Below are 22106 nucleotides of genomic sequence, written 5' to 3' on the forward strand. Positions count from 1 at the left end.
AATATTTAGAGAGTGGCAGTGATGCTTACCTTAGCAAGCACCAATAATAATTTTAAAATACTCAGTGTATTGATTCAGTATTCTTTCTTATCACAGTTCCCTTCCAGAAGAGCGAACAAGAACAAATGCGGAGCAAACCTTCATCCAACCCCCTCCTAATTCTTCGCAACTTTTGAACAGCTCTGTGGTTGAAGCTAAAAACTCACATGAGGACATCACAAATTCTGCGCCTCCTCCCGAGCAAAAGAGTCGGGTCAACAGGCGAGAGGGTCGCTCTAAAACCTTTGACTGGTCCGAGTTTCGCCCAGGACAAGAAAACGAGAGCAGACAACCCTCAATGAAGAGGGCAGACACTTCAATCATTATCTCATCTTCTTCCTCCTCCACCTCCTCTTCAGCCTCTTCTCCCATTTCTAGCACCTCTTCTCATCAGACGTCGTCCTCCATCACTACCACCAGCCATACTGATAAGTTGCCACAGAGAGATGAAGAAGTGGTGCAGGAATATATGAACACACCAACGGCAAGTGCAGTCAATGTGACAACGGTGTCAGAGTTCTCGTCAAAGCCTCCCCATAAAGTGCCACAGGAACAGGGGAGAATGGATGTGGACCAACTTAGAGACGCGCAGGAGGTTGATGGTCACCGAGCGGCCTCCAGAAACTCTGATGTCCAAGTGGAAATTGAGCAGAGGTGGCATCAGGTAGAAACAACGCCCCTAAGAGAGGAAAAGCAGATACCGATCGCTGGCAGCTCTCCTAACATTTCAAATGTACCTGTTGGAGAAAGAGTCCCTCCACAAGAGATGACCAACATATTGGAAAAGGAGGTAAAAACCATCCGTATTTATTTCTTGCCTAATTCTCCATCATAAAATGATGACTGTGGATTCTGACGAAGATGACTACTTATCATCTTAGGATTTGCATTCAGATCAGTTCCAACCCTCTACAATGCGAGTAAAACACTCGCATATGCGAGTGAATGTTCGCTCTGGGCTACTAAATAATATCTATCATTAGCCATAGGCTAATAAATTCTTAGATTTTACTCGCCTGTGTATGTTAGCGGTTAAGAATAAGTTTAGCATAGATATAAGCTGTCTCATTTCAGAAGGCTGCGTCCTCCGGAGGTCGCATTCGAAGGGTGCATACGTCATAAGGCCGTCTCATTTCAAAAAGAGAGTAGGACACTTCAAATGCGACCTTCGAATGTGTCCTTCTTTCACAGGATTTCGGAGTGTGCACGAGGTGTATCCTTCACGGCTCGAGATAACCCACAATTCTTTGCGTCTCCGTTAACAACCGTCATTTTTTTTTTTATATTACATGAAAAAACGGCACCACCGCCAGATATACATGTGAGCGTAGGTGTGGTGTTTAAATTAAGTAGTTCAAGCTTTTTTTGTTGTTTTTTTTAAGCTCTATTACCTCAAACAGATAGTTGTGTTAAACAGGATTACAACTGTTTAGTGCATTTTAAACGTTTAGAACAGTACATTGCTGTCAAGACAAGAAACATTTCATAGTCATTTTCAAATTATAAATAATTTTCATTCATATAACTGGCGTGAGAGCGCAACGAGGCTGAACTTGTTGGCATAGCAACGTGATACTTTCTGCCTGAGTGTCCTACGAAGGACGTCTCGTTTAATTCTGATTGAGGACACTCCGTATACTGCATCCTACACAGGACGTGTCCTCCGGAGGATGCAGCCTTCGAAATTTAACGAAATGAGACACAGCTATAGTTTCACTCGCTGAACACTCAGAATAAGCACGTGAGTTTCTCAGCTATCTGGCGACGTACCGTTTCCCTTTCGCTGTTTTAAACGCATGTCAGATGTGTCAGCACACTCTGTGCAGCGTTCGGTGAAGCGCGCGGCCTCCCTCAGGTGTTAATGTAAACAGTGATAGTTTTTTATTTGGCCTCTAGAGGCCGCTCTCGTGCTATATAATGCCAGCAGACCCTTCTCAGAGCTCTCGTAGGCTACTGTGTAATGACAGCACCCTTCTCAGCCGCTCCCGCAATGGACGCAAACCGGAAAAACTATCGATATTGATTTTTGATGACATCTGATTGTTCCACCAATCAGCTATCGGGGCCGATTAATCGGCAATTCCGATGAATCGGTCGACCGTTAGCATTCATACATGGTTACCAACAGTTTCAGTTCTAATTACTAAAGTTCTATAATTAAATAGTGCTTGATTATCATAATATCATAACATAGTCTAAGTCCTGATTGACTGGTGTTAAGAGTATACGTTATTTACTGGTACGTTCAGATGTTTAAAAAGCTGTGCCATTTTACAAAGATATTGATAAATTTGGTATATATATATATATATATATATATATATATATATATATATATATATATATATATATATATTATATTATTAGTATAAAAGTATAGTATAATGAAGTATGTCAGTCTGGCGACTAAACTAAAAAATGTATTTGCCAATGGCGATTCTATTGCCAAGGTGTGCATATAGGGTTGAGTTCTGAATATTTGTGTAATTTCGTCATTCAAATCTGATTGCTTTCATCTGAAGTTGGGTCAGGCACAAAGGGAGCTAACCAGACTCCAGCAGCAGAACAGCATCTTACAGGAGCAACTTCAGGATGCGCGTGGGAGAGAGCAGAACGCCCGGGAAGGATACGTATTACAGGTACCCCAACAGAACTGAACCTAGCCAGAAAAGATACAGAAATCAAAATCTTCGGTAGTTTTTGTGGCTCTTTCAATACTAATATAATTTTGGGGTGTTAATGGAACTCTCAGCATGAGTGGTACTAACTGATCTGCAATGTCTTTCTTTCCCTGGGCTCTGACTGGGTTTTGGTTAAAGTTCTTGTAACCAAACCACAAGTTTCCTGAAGATAACAAATGTAAACATCTGATAAGCTTTCAGCTGTGCTTTTCTACCTATTGTTTGTTGTTGTCTCTTTCATCTCTTGTCATTCTTTGCATAGTTTGCATGGTGGTTGTATCATTTGTCTGTTCTTCATTTTCCTTTAGTTGTTTTATAATTTTGTGTGTAGTGTTACTCCATCTGTTTCTTCCTTCTACTTTTAAGTTTCCTCTGTACAGTGCCATTTATATTATTCACAAAGACACAGTTGCATTTCATAGTTGCATTCTGTAGTTCCACAGCCTCTTTAGATCATTTATTTCCCTTTTTGTGTTGTTCACATTTTTCCCTCATTGTTGAGCACCATTTTCTCCATCTTTGATGTTATCTTGAAAAAGCACAGTGGAAAGCTTGAGTAAGTATGTAACTTTGGAAATTGAACTCCAAACGTTCCTGGGATCCCAGCCACAGCCTAGATGTTGTTGAGCATCATGTATGTGGCTATGAAAGAGAAGACTTCCTGTTACTAATTGTACTTTCCTCCTAATCTCTTAAAGAGTGACACGACCACTGCAAAGCCTTCACCTGATGCAGCGTCTACATCTGTTCACCGAGCACCATGGCAGCGCCTCAGCAAACTGAACCAGGATTTAAAGTCCGAGCTGGATTGCCAGCGACGGAAGCAAGATAAGTCAAATCAACAAGTTAGCAGCTTGAAGCGTAGCTACAGTGAAGCGAAAGATATTATAGGACACCATGAGGCAGAGATTGAGGCCTTGGAGGAAAAGCTAACAACTGCCATGGCGGAGATTGTAGTGAGCGAGCAGGCTGTGGCACGTATGCGCAGCGAACTGAAAATTGAACGGGTTCGCTGTCAAGAACGTGAGGAAGAATGGGTCCGAAATGAGATGACGTTGCGGTCACAACTGCGAGAGAGCGAGGAACGCCTACGTCAAGTTGAAGCCAGTTTGCTAGAGAAGAACCAGGAGTTGAGACAGCTTGAACAGCAGCAAGCTTTGCAGAGAGACCAGCACAAAGAGGTGCAGAGGTTACAGGAGAGACTCTCTGAGGTCACTGGGCGTCTGATTTCCATTGAGGAATCTCAGACTATGCGAGATGAGCGGGAGAGAAAAGAGCAGCGGAGCCTGGAGGAAAAGCATGAGCGGGAGCGACAGGGGCTGACCTGGAGGTTGGCAGAATCCGAAGAGAGGAGGCGTGAAATAGAAGAGCAACTGCAAGAGGCACAAGAACAGGTGGAGGCGCTGCTGAGAGGAAGTGGTGGGATGCAAATTATGGGACTCCGGGAGGAAGTGCATCGTCTTCAGCAGGAGTTGGAGGGACAGGCAGATATGGTGGAAATGCTGCGGGAGAGTGTGAGGAGGCTGGAGGAGGAACGTGACCAGCTTAATTGCCGCTGTCAAGAACTCCTCAATCAGATTTCTGAGGCTGACAGAGAGGTTGGAAAGCAACAGGCGTGTTTAACGACGGTGGAAACAGATTATCATTCCCTTGAGAGCTCGTATGAGCGTGTCTCAGAAGAATTTGCTAGGATAAGTAATGTGCTACGAGAGAAGGAAGAGGAGGTGAAGCAGACAAAGGAAATGTATGAGCAACTAATCAGACAGAAGGAGCAGGACTTGAGCGAGGCCCTCATAAAGATGGCTGCCTTAGGCAGTAGTCTAGAAGAAACGGAAGTTTGCTTGCAGCAAAAAGAGGAACTTCTTTCTAAAATGGAGCATGACTATCCAGGATTAGTAGAGTCTCGAAGAGCAGAACAGGAACTGCAGGCAAAACTGGTGGTTGCAGAGGATCGAATTGCTGAGCTGGAGGAAAACCTCAATGCCTTGCGACTTGGATATGCAGATCTCAGAATACGGCGTTGCCGCTCACAGGAAGACATGCTTGAGGGTTTGAAAGAGATGCAACATGATGTTTCCTCATCCTCCATTCCCTCCCAACTTATGCTTGCAAGAAGCAGCTCAGAGACGGAAATGTCCTTGGTAAAGCGGCAGAGGATTCGCTTTTCTACCATCCAGTGCCATTCTTATCACCAGTCCCAGGGAGCAGACCGATTTCGAATGGAAAACACGTCTTTGGATCTGACGCAAGATCTGAGCCTAGACCACATGCATGACCTGAGCCTGACCCAAGATATCAGTGTAATCAGTGACAGTTCATTCCAGCAGTGCAGAGATCCAGAGAAGTTCATCTCCATCATAAATGCTTTGGAAACCAAACTATTGGCTACAGAGGAGAAGCTCAGACACCTTACTGAGAAGATACGGGACCGGCCTGATCTTTCAGCATTGCAGGAACAGCTGAGCACCAGAGCGACCATGGAGGACTGCACGAGTAAAACATGTGATGAATTACCAATGGATGAATCCAGTCAGAAATCCCTCAAGACTTTTGGTGAGCAGGACACTGATGAATATGAGAAGGCATTGGCACTGGTAGAGTCTTGCACAGAAAAAGTCAGAGAAATTCTCAGCAATCAGAAAGAGACCAGTTCTACTGAATCTCTCGTTTGTATCCTTACAGAAGTAGAGAAACGGCTGGTTTGTGCCACCACGTACCTGAGGAAGGGCAGCACATTCTATGAGTCGTGCCAGATCTTTGATGCACCAGATGCGCAATCAATGAAGGAAAATATCAAACGGTTTGCCAAAACATTATCCTTTGAGGCTGAAGTTTTGGAGAAGATGGGTTTCTCTCTGCAGGACCTGAACTCTGATATTATGTCGGCCCTAAACTCCATTCACAAGGATGCTGAAAACATCAAGAAGGACTGCAATGGCTATCTCTCAATTGTTTATGCTGACATACTTACAAGAAAACTTATGTTGGAAACCATGTTCGTGGCAGAGGTGGACAAGCTTGAGATGGGTAAACTAGCAAATAGCGGTTTTTCACAGGATGTCATAAAAAATGCCTGCATTAGTGCCGAGCTTGCCTATTCACTTCAGAATCTAACAATGAATTTTCAGGAAAAATTTGATGAGCTTGAAAAAGACTTGGTCAAAGCAAATGAAACCTTGAAACAAAGGGACATGGCTCTGAAACATGCTGTTTGTGCATCTAAGTATGCTCACATTGAGAGCATGGGCCAAAGCAATACTGTTCATCTTGCTGATGTTGCTCCTCCTGAACTTGCTCCCTACATGGAGCAGATTGAGATAGAGGAAGCTCAAAGTTTAGCGGCAGAGATTGTCCGTAGACACTTAGCACTTGGCACGCTATCCCAGGGCGCAGAATCAGAATCACATCTGCAAACAGGCTGGGAAAATCTTATTGCTGAGCTCAAGAAGCATTCAAAAGCCCTTCGAAATCTCTCTCAGGAAATTGAGAGGGTCTGCGAGGAAGGGGAATCAAATTCACTTTCCGGACTTGTGAATGCCATCCAAATTAGCTCATGGCGTGGCGACTCCAGCTCGGTTTGTATGCGAGAGGCCTTGATGCAGGTGCAGGTTGCATATGTTGCTTGCAGGTTGAGAGCAGGTCACACCAGGGAACTTTCTCTTTGCCAAGAGACTAGCCGAAACATGGCAGTGCTCGTCCAGGAACACGCTGAGAGTGTTGCAGCCATCCAAAGGCACTACCAAAGCTGCGTGGAGAAAGAGCATCTGAGCTTCTCTGGCACTATAAGTTCCTTGCAGGAGGAGAATGACATGCTACGAGGGGAACTATCCTATAAGCTCAGGGAGCTGCAGGAGCAACGGCAGAACTTAACCCAGCTTGAAGAGGCGTTTCTTAAGGAGAAAGAGGAGCTGAAGAGCAGGCATGCGGAAGAGATGGGAAGGGCTGAGCAGGAGCAGATAACAAGAGAGCTTGACTTAATGGAGCGTGCTGCAAACAACCAACATAGGCTGGAGACCCTGCTGCTAGAAATGGAAGATGCTGAGTTGAGGCACAAAGAGCACATCCGAAGACTTGAGCAGGAATTTCAGGGTAAGGTCCAGAAACTAGAACACACCAACAGGGAGGAGCTCCACAAGCTACAAGAATGCTACAGTCAGACCATCTGCTCATTGGAGGAGATGAGCGAGAGAGTGGAGAACAAAGCTGAGGTCGACGCATGTCCCATGGAGGAAGGGGATGGATCTGACCGGGTAACGTGCAGAGATTCAGAGTCCCTGCTCCGTGTCCGGGAGCTGGAAATGCAGTTGAGCAGAATGAGAGAGGAGCTAGAACAGAAACCACTGGATGGAGATCTGACCAGCCTGAGGGAGAAGTACCAGCGAGACTTGGACAGCCTCAAGGTTTAACCTTTCACCTTTCAAATATAATCTCACACCCAATCACCTCCATGGCCCCATGTTTTTAGGCTGTTGCTGCTAATTTGGGTTGCAGTGGTTTTATATGATAATCATTTTGGGAATATTGCTTATTGCATTTGTTTATACAAGTTTAAGAAACGGTACACATTTCAAAATTACAAATCTGCACAAGTATTATACATATCTAGGTTTTTTTTTTGCCTGTTGGGTTTTTGGAAATAATGCTGGGATGACCACTGCAACCCTGTAGCCTCATAACCATGAAGCTTTCCCCTTTTTTCAATGCTGTAGTGCACATTAGCAGCACTGGGAGTCTTGAGCACACACAATGACCTTGATTGAAACCTATCACAAATTACTCTTTACTTACTCTTTACTCTTTACAAATTACTATTTTCTACTGTGCTCCCTTAGGACTTCCTCTGTTCAAAACACCTTGTGTTGTTGCAGTGTTAGCATTGTCTTCTGTGTTAGTGTGAGAGTTTGATTGCATGAATTTGCTGTAGTTAACCCCTATCAGTCATGCTGATTTGCTTCACTCCTGTGCCCTCTATCATCTCTCATCACATGAGCAAATGTTTAAATGATAAACATGATGAATCTAGCCATCCCCTTTGATGCTACCCAACCCTTTTGTAGTCCCGGTTGCCATAGATCTGTAGAGAGTAGGGCTGGGTAAAGATTGGTTTTCTGATTAACTTCTTCATTTGCATAATTAGATTATATTGTATCTTAAGATCCCAAGACTGATCATTTAAAGGGGTCATGAACTGAGAAATCAAAATTCCCTTGATCTTTTGACATATAAGAGGTTATTTATATAAGTCAATCTGCCATAATGACAGGATGTGGAATTTGCCACTTTATTACGTGATTGAGTAGCTAAACACAGCCTCCGCAGAAGACGATCAATGCCTACTTCTACATCACTGCCTGTTTAGCCCTGCCCATTGAATCACACATGCCAATGTAGTGGGTTCACTGGGGAGTATTCGGTCAATTTGCAAAGAGACTTTTACGATATGGACTCATCAGTAATGTCACAACATGTAAGTAACCGTGTTAATTCTAATGCCTGATCTGTGACCAGTAATTTGTGTTAGTGTGCAGAAATCGAGTTTCAATGAGATAACTGCGTTAATGCAATCAGTGATCGCTACAATGCTCATCACTGCAACTGTTCATCTAATATAATTTTTTAGATCTAAATATAGTGCTATAATCAACACTTTTCACGATTAATTAACCTTGAGAGCTGTAATAGTAAAAACGTAAAAAAAAGTTTTCGAGAGAGTTACACATGTAATACTTGCTATTTCATATGCAAAAGATGTCAGCCAATCAGAGCAATGGGCGTTGGCTAAAATCAGGGTAGGAAAAATGCCTTTTTATTTCTAAATTATGATTTATTTATTTTTATGTAAAAATCATACTACCATTCTAATTGCACCACATGAAACATAAAAAAATTAAACAATGCAGTTCATGATCCCTTTAATGCATGCCTTGTCAAACGAATGGATTACAAATTTTTTCAAAGACTTCAAAATTGACCATTAAAGTGCCAAATACATTAAAAATGGGCTTTGCTGAGTAAATTATATAGACTTTTTATTCACCATCAAGCCATAAAGACAATAGATACCCAGCCCTAGTATAGAGCCTGCTATGATAGAGAGATCGTTTGGTCTTTGTTTGTGTTTGTGATCTGATTTTGTTTGTGAAACTCAGGCGACATGTGAGCGTGGATTTACAGCAATGGAGGAGACGCATCAGAAAGTGATCGAGGACATCCAGAGACAGCATCAGCGGGAGATCCGGAAACTTCTGGAGGAGAAAGAACGACTGTTGGAGGAGGAAACAAATGCCACTATTGCTGGTAATAAAACCACCAAATAGAAAATGCACCATTTTTTAATTGAAAATTAATTGTTTCTAGTTTGCTTTGATGTTGAAAATAGCTGTCTGTGTGAAAAGTGTTTTAATGTAATGTTTAATGTAGCGTTATATGCACCGATCAGGCTTAATATTATGACCACTGACAGGTGAAGTGAATAACTCTGATTATCTCTTCATCACGGCACCTGTTAGTGTGTGGGATATATTAGGCAGCAAGTGAACATTTTGTTCTCGAAGTTGATGTATTAGAAGCAGGAAAAATTATTGATTTGGAGCATCTCTCTTGTGGGCTGTTCCCGGTCTGCAGTGGTCAGTATCTATCAAAAGTGCTCCAAGGAAGGAACAGTGGAGAACCGGCCACAGGGTCATGGGCGGCCAAGGCTCATTGATGCACGTGGGGAGTGAAGGCTGGTGGTCCGATCAAACATACAAGCTACCGGAGCTCAAATTGCTCAAGAAGTTAATGCTGGTTCTGATAGAAAGGTATCGGAATACACAGAGCAGCTTGTTGCATATGGGGCGGCATAACTGCAGACCAGTCAGGGTGCCCATGCTGACCCCTGTCCACCGCCAACAGTGGCACATGAGCATCATGTGGAGGGCCGTGTGCGCCGCTTACCTGGGGAACACATGGCCCCAGGATGCACTATGGGAAGAAGGCGAGCGGCAGAGGCAGTGTGATGCTTTGAGCAATGTTCTGCTGGGAAACCTGGGGTCCTGCCATCCATGTGGATGTTACTTTGACATGCACCACCTACCTAAGCAATGTTGCAGATCATGTTCAGCCTTTCATGGAAAGGTATTTCCTGGTGGCTGTGGCTCTTTCAGGAGGATAATGTGTCCTGCCACAAAGCAAAATTGGTTCTGGAATTTGAGGAGCTCAACAACAAGTTTGAGGTGTTGACTTGGCCTCCACATTCCCCAGATCTCAATCCAATCGAGCTTCTGTGGGATGAGCTGAACAAACAAGTCTGATCCATGGAGACCTTACCTTGCAACTTACAGGACTTAAAGGATCTGCTGCTAACATATTGGTGCCAGATACTACAGCAGACCTTCTGGGGTCTAGTGGAGTCCATGCTTCGATGGGTCAGGGCTGCTTTGACAGCAAAGGGGGGGCCAACACAATATTAGATGTCATGTTATGCCTGATTGGTGTATAGCTCCCTGATAATAAATGTTATAGTTAATTCATGTTGTAAATATCAGATTAATCACACTCGTTTTCCTTTTTATTATAGTCAGGGGCGTAGCACCAAATTTTGGGCCCTGGGTACAAACCATCTTGCTGGGCCCCCGTACCATGTATGTGTATGTATAGAAAATGGACTTCCCTGCCTCGGGCCCTGGTTACTCAGTACCCTTTATCCCCCCAGTCCCACGCCCCTGATTATAGTAATGTGATATTAAAATATTGATATTTATCTGGAATCTGCACAAGTTTGTCACTGAGTTGAAGCATCACACTGGATTGTTTGTTTCCGTGTGCAGCGATTGAGGCCATGAAAAATGCTCATCGCGAAGAACTGGAGAAAACGCAACGGTCGCAGATGTGCGGTGTGAGCGCAGACATCCAGGAGCTGCACAGACAATATGAGTAAGACACCAAACACTCACTCACTCACTCGTTTATCATTGTCCCTAGGAAGTTTTACATTTATTCATTGATGCTTTTTACCAAGCGGATGGAAGTTTTGATGTTTGGAAGTTTGATTGACATTGTGTCCATGTAGAGAGGAGTTGCAGTCTATCCATCGCGAGCTGGAGGTTTTGTCTGAGCAGTATTCGCAGAAGTGTTTGGAAAATGCACATTTGGCTCAAGCGCTGGAAGCAGAGAGACAGGCGTTAGGGCAGTGCCAGCGGGAGAACCAGAAACTGCATATACACAACCAGGTCAATCAAAACTTTCTACAAACTTTTTTCAAGAGGGAAAACCGCTTGATAAAGAGTCTAAAATGTCTTATATAATATATTTTTTTAATGAGTTAAATAATTAAATAATCATGATTGTTTGATCTGCTGTAGTAAGTGGTACAATAACAAAACCAGACCACTGGCTCCCTCTGAATGCGATTGGTATAACACTTAATACATATGTTTATTGTTTATATTATGTACTATATTATATTGTGTATTTTAAGTGTTGTTCTATAAAACTTTAGGATGGCCATTTGGCTTGGTTTTTATACTTAATTTGAACCAAAAGGTATTGCCTTGTTATTATCATTTATGTATTTTAAGTCATTTTATAGGCTATTGTTTACCTAGATTAAATATCAGATTATTCGATTAATCATCAAAATAATCGGCTGATTACTCGATTACCACAATAACCTTTAGTGACAGCCCTGCGATACTTAATTTTTGTAATAATTGTTTTTGTATTTCAAGTTCTGAAATATTGTTTAATTATGCAAATGAGGCATTATCTAATTAAATATGCAAACATGTTCATGCATTTCCAGAATATAAATCATTTTGTTGACATTACAGTAAATACATGTACATTTTGGATATCTCTATTCATCACTTTCAAAACAAATGTTGTATAAAATCAGGCAAATTATATATGAACAAATCCTTCAGAATATAAATAGGAGTTTGTGCTGCTAAATTGGAGATTCCTGACTCATTTTGACTCAGAAAACCTATTTCAGACTCATAAAATAGATTGTGCGATAAAATAAACCCTTACAAGTGTTTCTTTTCCACTTATCTGAAACAACATGTTATGAAAAGCTAAACAGCCTTTGCCTGACCAAGTTTCTTTCCTGTATTGTCTTCCCTTAAGTAGTCAACGTTTCCCACCATGATATAAACCTAAATTAGTGTGTGTGTGTTTTAGGAGCTGAATCATCGTCTGAATGAAGAGATCACCAGAATGCACTCCTGCATCAGTGGAGACAAATCAACTTCCCCTCTGACACAAGGCAAAGACATCTATGAACTGGAGGTACAGCACATACTCTCTCATCTGCCTTTTCATCAATGAAAGGTGTCATGCACATCATCTAAATATTGTTTTGCTGCAGGTTTTGCTGCGAGTGAAGGAGTCAGAGATCCAGTACCTCAAACAGGAAATAAACTCTCTCAAAGACGAGCTGCAGTCGGCACTTCGAGTAATATGCAAACACGTGTTTCTCTTTGACAGCTCCGAACACATGCTAGCGCGTTCTGATGTGTGTCATGTGTGTGTGTTGCAGGATAAGAAGTATGCTTCAGATAAGTACAAGGACATTTACACGGAGCTCAGTATCGTGAAGGCTAAAGCTGACTGTGACATTAACAAGCTGAGGGAGAAACTTTTGGCTGCTACAGAAGCTCTTGGGGAATTAGATGCTGAAGGAAGTGGCGTTACTGCTGGATATGGTGAGATTTTTGAACACAAAAATTGCAACCCATTCAGCTTCATGGCATTTCAAATCCGCATGAATTGGCTTCTTCCGTAGTGTACTAAAGGAAAATGTATTTAAAGGACCAAAAAAGCACCATAAAAGTACTAGCAGTTATCATAAATGTTTCAGTGGCAGATGCTGATATTCATGACTAGAGAGTAAAATAAATGTTTAATTATCTGTTTAATTATAGCAGTTAAGAAGAGCACATATACACTGAATTAAACAATTATTTATATATATATTATTTTTTATTATATTATTTGTTAAAAATATATTAAAAAAATTACTACATTTTTACGAAAATGTTGTGGAAGCTTGTTTCCGCCACAGGATCAAAAATAAAAAAGGTAATTACTTTTTATCTCGCAGTTCTGACTTTTTTCATGCAATTGCGAGATAAAAAGTAAAAATTGTGAGATATAAACTCGCAATTCTGAATTTTGTTATTTTTTTTATTTTTTTATTTATATAAACTAGCGATTACAAGTTATAAAGTCCAATTCTGAGGGCCATTTTTTTGTGTAGTTTATATCTGGAGTTTATATTATTTTTACAGGTTTATATCTCACAATTTTGAGAAAAGAACTCAGAATTTATATAATTTATATAAGTATAGTTATATTTATATATAGAAGTTATATAAACTATATAAAATATTATATATTTTTTAAATATTTTACTTTGTGGCGGAGACAAGCTTCCATAAAATGCACCTAAAATATTTTAAAACAGAAATGTAGATTTAAATAATGTAGGTTTTGCAACTGTTAATAATAATGTTTCTCAAGTTAAGTTGTTAAGTTAAGTCTCAGTTGCTGGCTGATGCAGGTGAACTCCTATTAGATCATCTCAGATCATGGCCAAACTCCAGCTAAATTATTACAATAAGAGTGTGAACAAACACTAAACATTTGACTGTCTGTGTATATGTATGAGCGGATGTGTGTTTGTGTTTGATACAGACATTATGAAGTCAAAGAGTAACCCAGATTTCCTGAAGAAAGAAAAATCCAGACAGATACGTGGGGTCAGGTCAAAGGTGAGAGTTCAAAGTGTGTATGTCTGTCTGTGTCATAAACATTCTTGCCAGCCATTGACAACCCTCAGCGTACTGATATTCCTGTACATTTATGTGGAAAATTATGTTGTTTGTGTTTGTGCTGTCAGTTAAAATTGATATAAACTATACTATACAAAGAGTCAATATATACAATTCATTTTACAATCGAGTTTGTGAAATTCTTATATTCCATCTGAAATATTTATAATTTGTATTAATTTTATGTGCAGTTTTTTTTTTTAAATAGTAAATGTTATAGAATTATGGAAGCTTTTTTCCACTACGGAACAAAAAATGACTTTTTATCTTGTAAAAATAAGCTTCTATACAGAATTCATACTAATTTAAGTTTTTTTTAAGTGACAGCCGTAGTATTTATGTGTACGAAGTATGGAACCGTGTGTGTGTGTGTGTGTGTGTGTGTGTGTGTGTGTGTGTGTGTGTGTGTGTGTGTCCTCACATGTGTACGTTGCCCTGTCAGGCAGAGAGTGAGGGGTTTGTCGGGGGTAGCTGACCGCTGTGACCCCATCAGGTCCAACAGGTGAAGCATTTATCGCTCTTGTGAGAGTACGGTTATGTTAGCATGGAATATGAAGCATATTGCACAGAATACTGTATCCCACAATGCAAAGCATCCCACTTTCATATCCAGTGTGAGGAATGAACCGAAAGCATTTACAGCCGTTATTTTAACATTTTTACACAAAATGTAATTAAAGTGCCCCTGTTATGATATTTTAAAGGTTCACGAGTTCGCACTTACATATAATTATATAGAGTAAATTTAAATGCGTTTATATATATATATATATATATATATATATATATATATATATATATATATATATATATATATATATATATATATATATATATTAGGGCCGGGACTCGATTAAAAAAATTCATCTAATTAATTAGAGGCTTTGTAATTAATTAATCGAAATTAATCGCATTTTAATTACATATAAATATTTGACCTGAGAACAATGAGAAGTAATTTATCACATGTATTTTTAGTATACCATTGAATAATGACTGAATACATAAGCTTAATCAACAAAATATTGTTTATTTATTTCAGTCCAGCAGACCAGCACAATGTTTGCCATTAAGTTTAGCAAAAGCATATTTGTGATATTTGAGGCTCGATGTGCTGCGGTGATACGCAAATTCCTTGTTGTATAGCTTGCACACAACCATGCTCTTGACGACGCTTCCATTCTTTTGTTTTTTTAAAACAAAATTTCCCGTCCACGGAGCCAAGCAAAGCAGTCTCATCAGCTTCTTCGTTCATGTTCACTCATGCCCTGCGTCTCAATCAGCTCCATAGTTCACTAGTCAGGGCACTGATCAAGACATAAGTCAATGGGCTGACTCCCTGATCAGTGCCCTGACTACTGAACTAGGGAGCTGATTGAGACGCACCCATGGTTTGTTGTTGTCGTGACTCCGGAGCGAGCGCTAGTTGGTGTTCCAGTATAATCGGTCCGTCGAAACTAATTCATTGAAAAACGTTCCGCGGTGCAAAAATAAGTGTGGTTAATTTTTTTTTTTTTTTTTGCGTAATTAATTAACATGTTAAAGTCCCGGCCCTAATATATATATATATATATATACACCTCTTTGTTGATTAGCTGAGTGCTCTGCACCTGTTTCAGGCCCCGTCCACACAGAGACGCGTTTAGCTGTATACGTATACATTTAGTACCATATCAGCGTTTCGTCCACACGGATCCGGCGTTTTGGAAGCATGAATTGGATATTTTCTGAAACCGGGTCCCAGAGTGGATAAATCTGAAAACGACAATCTTCTGTTTTCGTGTGTACAGCGAATCCGTATATTTTCTGAAACAGTGATGTCTGTCATCACACTACGTCCAGCACGGTGAAGAGTTAAGGGATACAACTAAAGGCACCGGGCATGCGCACATCAATATTGTATCATTTAATTAACGTATCTGCATTACTGTAAGGGTATGTTTAGGGTTGGGGTAGGTGTAGACCATAATAAAACACATCTGTTAAGTAGCAAATGTATTTATTGTTATTTTAGATTTTGCCTCACCTCCGACCACTGCTATACCCCTTCTAGCCACAACTCTTCTTCTCCATTTTTAGTGTATTTCTGTGGCAGAATTACAGCGCCACACACTGGCCTGGCATTCAAACGGCATTGTTTTTAGTCGGTTTCGGTGATCTCGTGTGGATGCAGATATTTCTTGAAACGAGGGGAAAAAAAGATCGGATTGGGAAAGCTCTGGCTTCGTGTGGACGGGGGCCTCAATTATCTGAAAGCCCTCCTCTCTAATCTTTGTTAATAAACATTGTTTGTTAGTTTTGCTTTGGAGTCTCCTACCACAGGTTTACATTCATCCAAGCTCAAAAAAACACTTGATATACTGCAGCATCAGCTCTTTTCTCACAGTGTCTGAAACTGTTTAATCAAGGATTCGGTCTCTCTAAACCCCGCCTTTCTGAGAGCCTGCTCTGATTGGTCAGACGGCAAACCTACATTGGTTTGTAAGCAGGAAATGAGACTGGATTCACCAGTGACTCATTTCAGGCAGATCCGAATCACTTCTTGCTTTTAGGAGACCATAACTCCATTTGTCTTTTGATCTGTGAAACTTTCAGGACAATATCAGAAAAAGCATAACAGTGGCACTTTAAAAATCTAAATTAGTTCATGGATTTCCACTCACTGAGCAATGTGAAATTAACAATAGTTATAGTATTTTAGCATGGGATTCTACCTACTGTTTCATATGATATATTTGAAATGCTAGTTGGTGTGTATTGTATACTGTGCATTATTTAGTGAGCTAGTATTCCATCCTGAACACAGCCTTTGAAACCTGCATGAGTCCTACACCTTCCCAACAGTTTGACGGTCACATAAAGTCCACACATAATCAGCACAGATCACATTTTTCTGAATGTTATGTGTTCTTACTGTTTTTATGCAGAATTTTCTTGCTTTGTGTGTGTGATTTGTGTTTTTTGGTGTTTTAAGAAGACTTTAGCCCTATTTGGATGGTAATTGTTTGTAAATGCATATTTGCACGACTCCCTTGAAAGATTTTCACATTTATTTTCACTCTTTTGTGGTCCTCATATGTACAACAAAGTCAGCCGTGGTTCTGATGATATTGCCATAACTCAAATGCGTTGATTCAGATTAGATTTATATCATGCTAATGATAGTTGGATAGAGGCAAACACCAATATTTTTAAATCATTGACATGTAATTAAATCAGTGACTGACTCGCATGTAAAACAATTACCGTCTTAATAGACCTTTGTGTGTCATTGTCGTTTTTCCTGTGTGTTCCTCTGTGATAAGCCCTGACTATATTAGACAACTTAAAGGGATGTTTAAGGATATATTTTTACTTCAAACCCTGTTTCGTCGCTTTCTTGGGAAACATGATTGGTTTTTATATCTATTTTTGTGTACTCTTGGGGTAAATTGTCATCAAATAACATCTCAAATTCTTCATTACTTCATGACACGAAGTAAACGAAGTGTCGTGTGTCTCGTTTAGTTCTTGAAGGCAATGAGACCGATCTAATAGTGTAATAATAAAGAAAGCGGACACCCGTGTGTGTCGAGTTGGTACGTGGTGTTCATGTGACCGTCTTTTGCAGGTGTCATGTTGCATAATGAAGCAGCCACAGTCTCAGGCAGTGAATGATAGATAGATCTAAAACCATTTAGAGGAAAACAAGTGAATAAAGGAACAGGCTTTGGTTTAAAACCCCTTGAATGTCCCTTTAAGGAATGTGCATGATCCCACAGTGGACTGTTGTCAACACACATTAGTCCAGTTTAAAGCACATGAACTGAATAAACATGTCTGGAAAATATGATCAAGGGAAGTCATGAAAGTTGATGGTAATCTAGTTCATTGTTAGTGGTTACTTTAGACAATCGAGCAAACATGAGTAAATGCAATGTAACAAGTATTCATATATTTATTCATCATTGATCATTTAATATTATTTATATGTTGGTTTGTTTATTTATATTTCTATGTGACAGACTTTTATATACAACAGATCATATGATTTAACTGTAAATTATTTTGGCCATTAAATTTGAAGAGCTGAGGAGAAATTATTAATTTATTTAATTTTAGATTTAATATTTTATTGCATTTTTATTTATTTTTTACAGTTATATTCAGGTTATGTACAACAGATAAAATAATTTAAATAAATTATCTTGGCTATTGAATTTGAAGAACTGAAGAGAAATTATGTACAAAATCTGAATTTTAGTTTTAATAATTTATTGTGTTTTATTTACGGTTGTGTGCAGGCATTTATATACAGGCGGGAATGTAATTTTACTGTAAATTATGTTGGCTATTAAATTTGAAGAACTGAGGAGAAATTTTTGACATTTATTTAATGAAGTTTTTAGTCCAGTTTCCTCCAGGCTATTAAATACAGCAGAGACATTGTTTGGTAAACCTGGCTCATTCACCCAGAATGATAAGATCACATGATTGACATAAAACGTGCGTTCTCTTATCTGCGCTTACTGAAGTCTTATTAAGGACTGGTTTCATTCATATGTATTTCTCTTTCATCTCTTTGTCTCTCTCTCTCTCTCTCTTACAGAGTTTGAAGGAGGGATTGACCGTACAGGAGAGGATGAAGCTCTTCGAAACTAAAGACTCCAGAAAGATATAACACTTTCTTTCTTTCACTCTCTTCTTCCTCTTTGTATTCTCACACTCTTATTGTCTTCATTGAGATCTTCTCAGTTGGTAGATGAAGCAGGGTAAAGAACTGTATCTTTCTGATTGTTTTAATATTGTGAATTAAGGGAGTTACGTTTTAATATTGACACATTGTATTGCCAACCATCAGCTCGGATGAACCTCATATTTTAACTTTTTTTTGTTTTTTTTGGTCTCTATAAGTCCTTGAAGCTGTTCTTCATCATCACAGTATATATGAACACACTCAGTATTGAACTAGAACACTATAGACGTCTCATCTGAACATCTTCTGAATGGAGAACTGGCTGCTGTTGTGGGTGCTGGAGACATTTTTATGACTATTCTGAGAGAATATTGACAGAGAGAGATGTTATTTTGCCAATGATATTGTAAATAAGTTGTGTGTGTACGTGATAACACTTTTTCAGACTTTCTAGTACTGTAACCTTGAGATGAAATGACGTGGTAACGTGAGTGTGAGTGTGTTTTGTAGAGTGTTGTTGACCGTCAGAGAGATTATGTGCTTCAGTCATTTACTGGGGAGAATCGAATTGCTGTTTTAATTGCTTTTGTGTTGCTTTTGGTTTATATGAACGTTCAAAATATAGAGCAACCAAACGTGATATCTGCTGTGGGTGTTCCGGCGTAAAGCGTTCGTTCGGCTACTGATAGTGAGCTTATTTCATCCTGTAATTCGAACACGGGACATTTGAATGGTTTCGTGGTGTTGTTTCAGATGTTTAATTCTGGCCTTTGCATGAATATGAAGCACTTTGAGTCGTTGATTTTTGTGTTCTGGTTTTGAAACATGTAATTCCATTTTCCTTCTGCTCCAGAAGTCAGAAAGTATTGAACACACAACAAAGAAAACTCACTGTATAATATTCAATATTTGCTTTGTAAATATTTGGTTTTAGAGAAATTTCTTTATTCTGTTCTCTCGGCCTTCATAGAGAAAAAAAATATCTTTATATCTATCTATACATGGTATGTCTACACCTAATTGCATATCTGTATGAATATTTTTATTTTGATGTGTGAATGTGATACATCTGTAATAATAAAAATGTTTTTGAAATCAAAATAGAAGTTTTTGTATTAATATGTTAGCCATACTGTTATCTATAAGCTCCAAAACGGACAAAATTCGCGTTTAGAAGACACAAGCGTTCAAAACGTAGTCTCTAACTTCCGCCAATATGGATCAATGATTTTGATCACTGCACTTTTTTCTCTTCAGAAAAAAAGAAAAGATTTTATGTCCAATCAAATGATCGCTATAATCTGAAGCCCCGCCCCTACATGTTTTTTTTTCTTTTCTTTTTTTCAATGCCATGAGAACGAGAGGTATTACATACTCATAGTATCACATTAACATTAGTTGCCAGTGAATTAAAAAATAAAATACAAATGACATAAAGTCCAGTGCTTTTAAAGCATTAGATGTTTACGCTTTTGTTTTTTGCTTGTTCCAAGAGGTTTACATATAATTTAAAGTCATTTACAAAATGTGAAAAATTTGGTTTACATTGAGCCCACTTCTTTTTATGTATATGGTATTTTCCTAATAAAATTAATAAATGTATAATATGTTGTTCTTTGCATTCTAAATTATCCTTCTGGGTATAAAAGAGGACATTGAATACACATATTTCTCTCATACCCTTAATTTTTTATATTAATAAAAGTTTCTAAATCTTTCCAAAACAGTCTTAAGTAAATGCAGTGAAAGAACAAATGCAAAATAGTTTATTTTTCCAGTGCACAAATTCACAGGTATAGGACATTTTTTATTAAATCTTTCCAAAACATGTTTTGCGGGGTAAATTCTATGAAGAATTTTGTAAGACACTTCCTTGATTTTGTTATTAACACAGACAAAAAAACGCATGCCCCCTACATGCTAAACAGACGCTGAAGCTGCTGCTGACGTCGCTCACTTGTTCACACCTTTACTATTTTCTACATGGTGACTATATTGTGCACTATATAGGGTGTAGATGTATAAGAGTGTAAATATGCTTTCCATATAGTGTCAGTGAACCGCCGCTGCTCCGGTCCAGAGACAAAAAAATCGTTTTGCTGTGTAGGATCCATAGACTGTAAAAAAAGGTAGGATCATACATGCGTCAGTGTTTGAGAAGGAATGCCGGTACTGGCCAGCAGGGGGAATCACGGTTCAGCTTTACGTTTTTTAAATTAAATCTTAATTTTCATGGATGTTCCTTTAATCATGCTCTTTTCCTTCCCAAGAGAACCAGCGAGCAAGATCAGGGGGAATTATGGTAAATACATGACATGATCATTTCTGTCCAGTGTACACTGTAAAAAAAAAAGTTTTGTTTTTTGTTGGTTTAACTTAAAAAAAGTAAGTAACCTGGTTGCCTTAAAATTTTGAGTTTATTGAAATTAAAAATTTGAGTTGATTCAATGAAGGAAATTTGTTTAATAAATAGAAACTCAAAATATTGTATCTGAACCACATAAAAAAAAATTGATAAATCATGAAAATAGCTCTATGCATGTTTCACTGCGTCATCACAAATAAAACACACACAATTACCCAATATGCTTACAAAATCTTTTAATATTTTAATAAAGGTTGTTGAATCTCAAAAAATGTTCTTATTATTAACTCAACATTTAAATTTCAATGAACTCAACATTTTAAGGCAACCAGGTAACTTTTTCTAAATATTTTTTTACAGTGTACTATTAGTATTATTGAAATGTTTTTCTTACATTTAATTAGATTCAATGAAAAACATCATTAGATGTTTTCATTTTAGTGTGTTTTTGTAGTTATTAATCTGTTTTTAATATGTATTTTAATTCAGTTTTAATTTGAGTTAGATTAGTACGTTAAACAAAAAGGAAAAATGTCTTGGCAACTAGCTGAAATATATATTTTAAATATAAATTTTTTATTTTTAGATCTAAATATGAATTTTTATATTTTTTGTTTACGTTTTAGTTAACTTTCTCAGTTTTTAATGTACCTGAATTGGCCTTGTAAAGTTTGAGTACAAAATATTGACCTTTTTTATAATAAAACTAGCAAGTTGCAATGGCCTTTGACAGCCAGTGGTAATTATGTCATTTTGTTGAATTAAAAGTAGCATTTTTGACATTTTGATAATGACATCTTTTGTGAACACAAAATGCCACAGCATTTTAATAATAAATGTTTTTTAATGATGGGGTAAAGTAATGATGACCATTTTTATTTTGGGCTAAACTTTATGCTTGTATTTCAGATTATAAGAAACAGTTAAAACTTTGTGTTGATTAAAGGTTAAAGAATTTAAATCTTGATTCATTATATCGCACACGAAAGGAAACTTTATTTGTATGTGATGGTCTTTCACGACGACCCTTGTATCGCCAGTTTGAGAAGATGGAGGAGAAAAAGCCTTTCGGAGCTGTGAATCATTTGTCTGGAAGGCGTTTGTTGAGCGTTTGTGCTGCTCAGAAGTGAAGAATGATGCAGCATCTGAGGATTCACACACAAATACAAACATGTTCCCGCTATAATGCTCTATAATCACAGTTATATAAGAGCATGTGTGGGTTTAGTGTGTAAAATCATAATTCATGTCTGTCACTCATCTCAACACATGCTGCCATTCAAACCACACACACTTCTCTTTTTAAGAAATTAAGCATATTTTTATAATAGAAGGCTGACAACCAATAACTGCATTTACACATAGATGGATATCTAAGATATCCTTCAAGGACGTGTGTGTGTGTGTGTGTCTAAAATATGTCTTCTGGATTTTGGGAGTGTCCAAACGTTTAATAGCATGTTAAATGACAATCCCCACAATATCAGTAAGTTGATTTATTGATTGTAGCGAACTTAGGCTTCAAGACAAGA

At 38.6% G+C, this 22106-nt stretch overlaps 1 protein-coding gene across 7 annotated transcripts in view; it reads left to right on the forward strand.

Annotated features, from left to right (window-relative positions):
• Positions 1-19315, forward strand: part of si:ch73-103b11.2 (protein outspread) — a 64005-nt gene extending 44690 nt beyond the window's left edge. For 5 of the 7 annotated variants that reach the window (XM_067434551.1, XM_067434554.1, XM_067434556.1 and 2 more), the window contains 11 exons: positions 97-829; positions 2562-2678; positions 3419-7120; positions 8870-9017; positions 10529-10634; positions 10771-10930; positions 11883-11990; positions 12070-12156; positions 12241-12406; positions 13398-13474; positions 18123-19315. In XM_067434551.1, the coding sequence (XP_067290652.1) occupies positions 97-829; positions 2562-2678; positions 3419-7120; positions 8870-9017; positions 10529-10634; positions 10771-10930; positions 11883-11990; positions 12070-12156; positions 12241-12406; positions 13398-13474; positions 18123-18194 (5476 nt within the window). In that variant the 3' untranslated portion in view covers positions 18195-19315. Of the gene's footprint in view, positions 1-96; positions 830-2561; positions 2679-3418; positions 7121-8869; positions 9018-10528; positions 10635-10770; positions 10931-11882; positions 11991-12069; positions 12157-12240; positions 12407-13397; positions 13475-13976; positions 14037-18122 lie in introns of all 7 variants that reach the window. The other 2 variants (XM_067434553.1, XM_067434552.1) reach the window with 2 other exon arrangements.
• Positions 19316-22106: the final 2791 nt, after the last annotated feature.

The sequence above is a fragment of the Pseudorasbora parva genome, chromosome 24 (genome assembly GCF_024679245.1).
Source record: "Pseudorasbora parva isolate DD20220531a chromosome 24, ASM2467924v1, whole genome shotgun sequence".
Taxonomy (NCBI): Eukaryota; Metazoa; Chordata; class Actinopteri; order Cypriniformes; family Gobionidae; genus Pseudorasbora; species Pseudorasbora parva.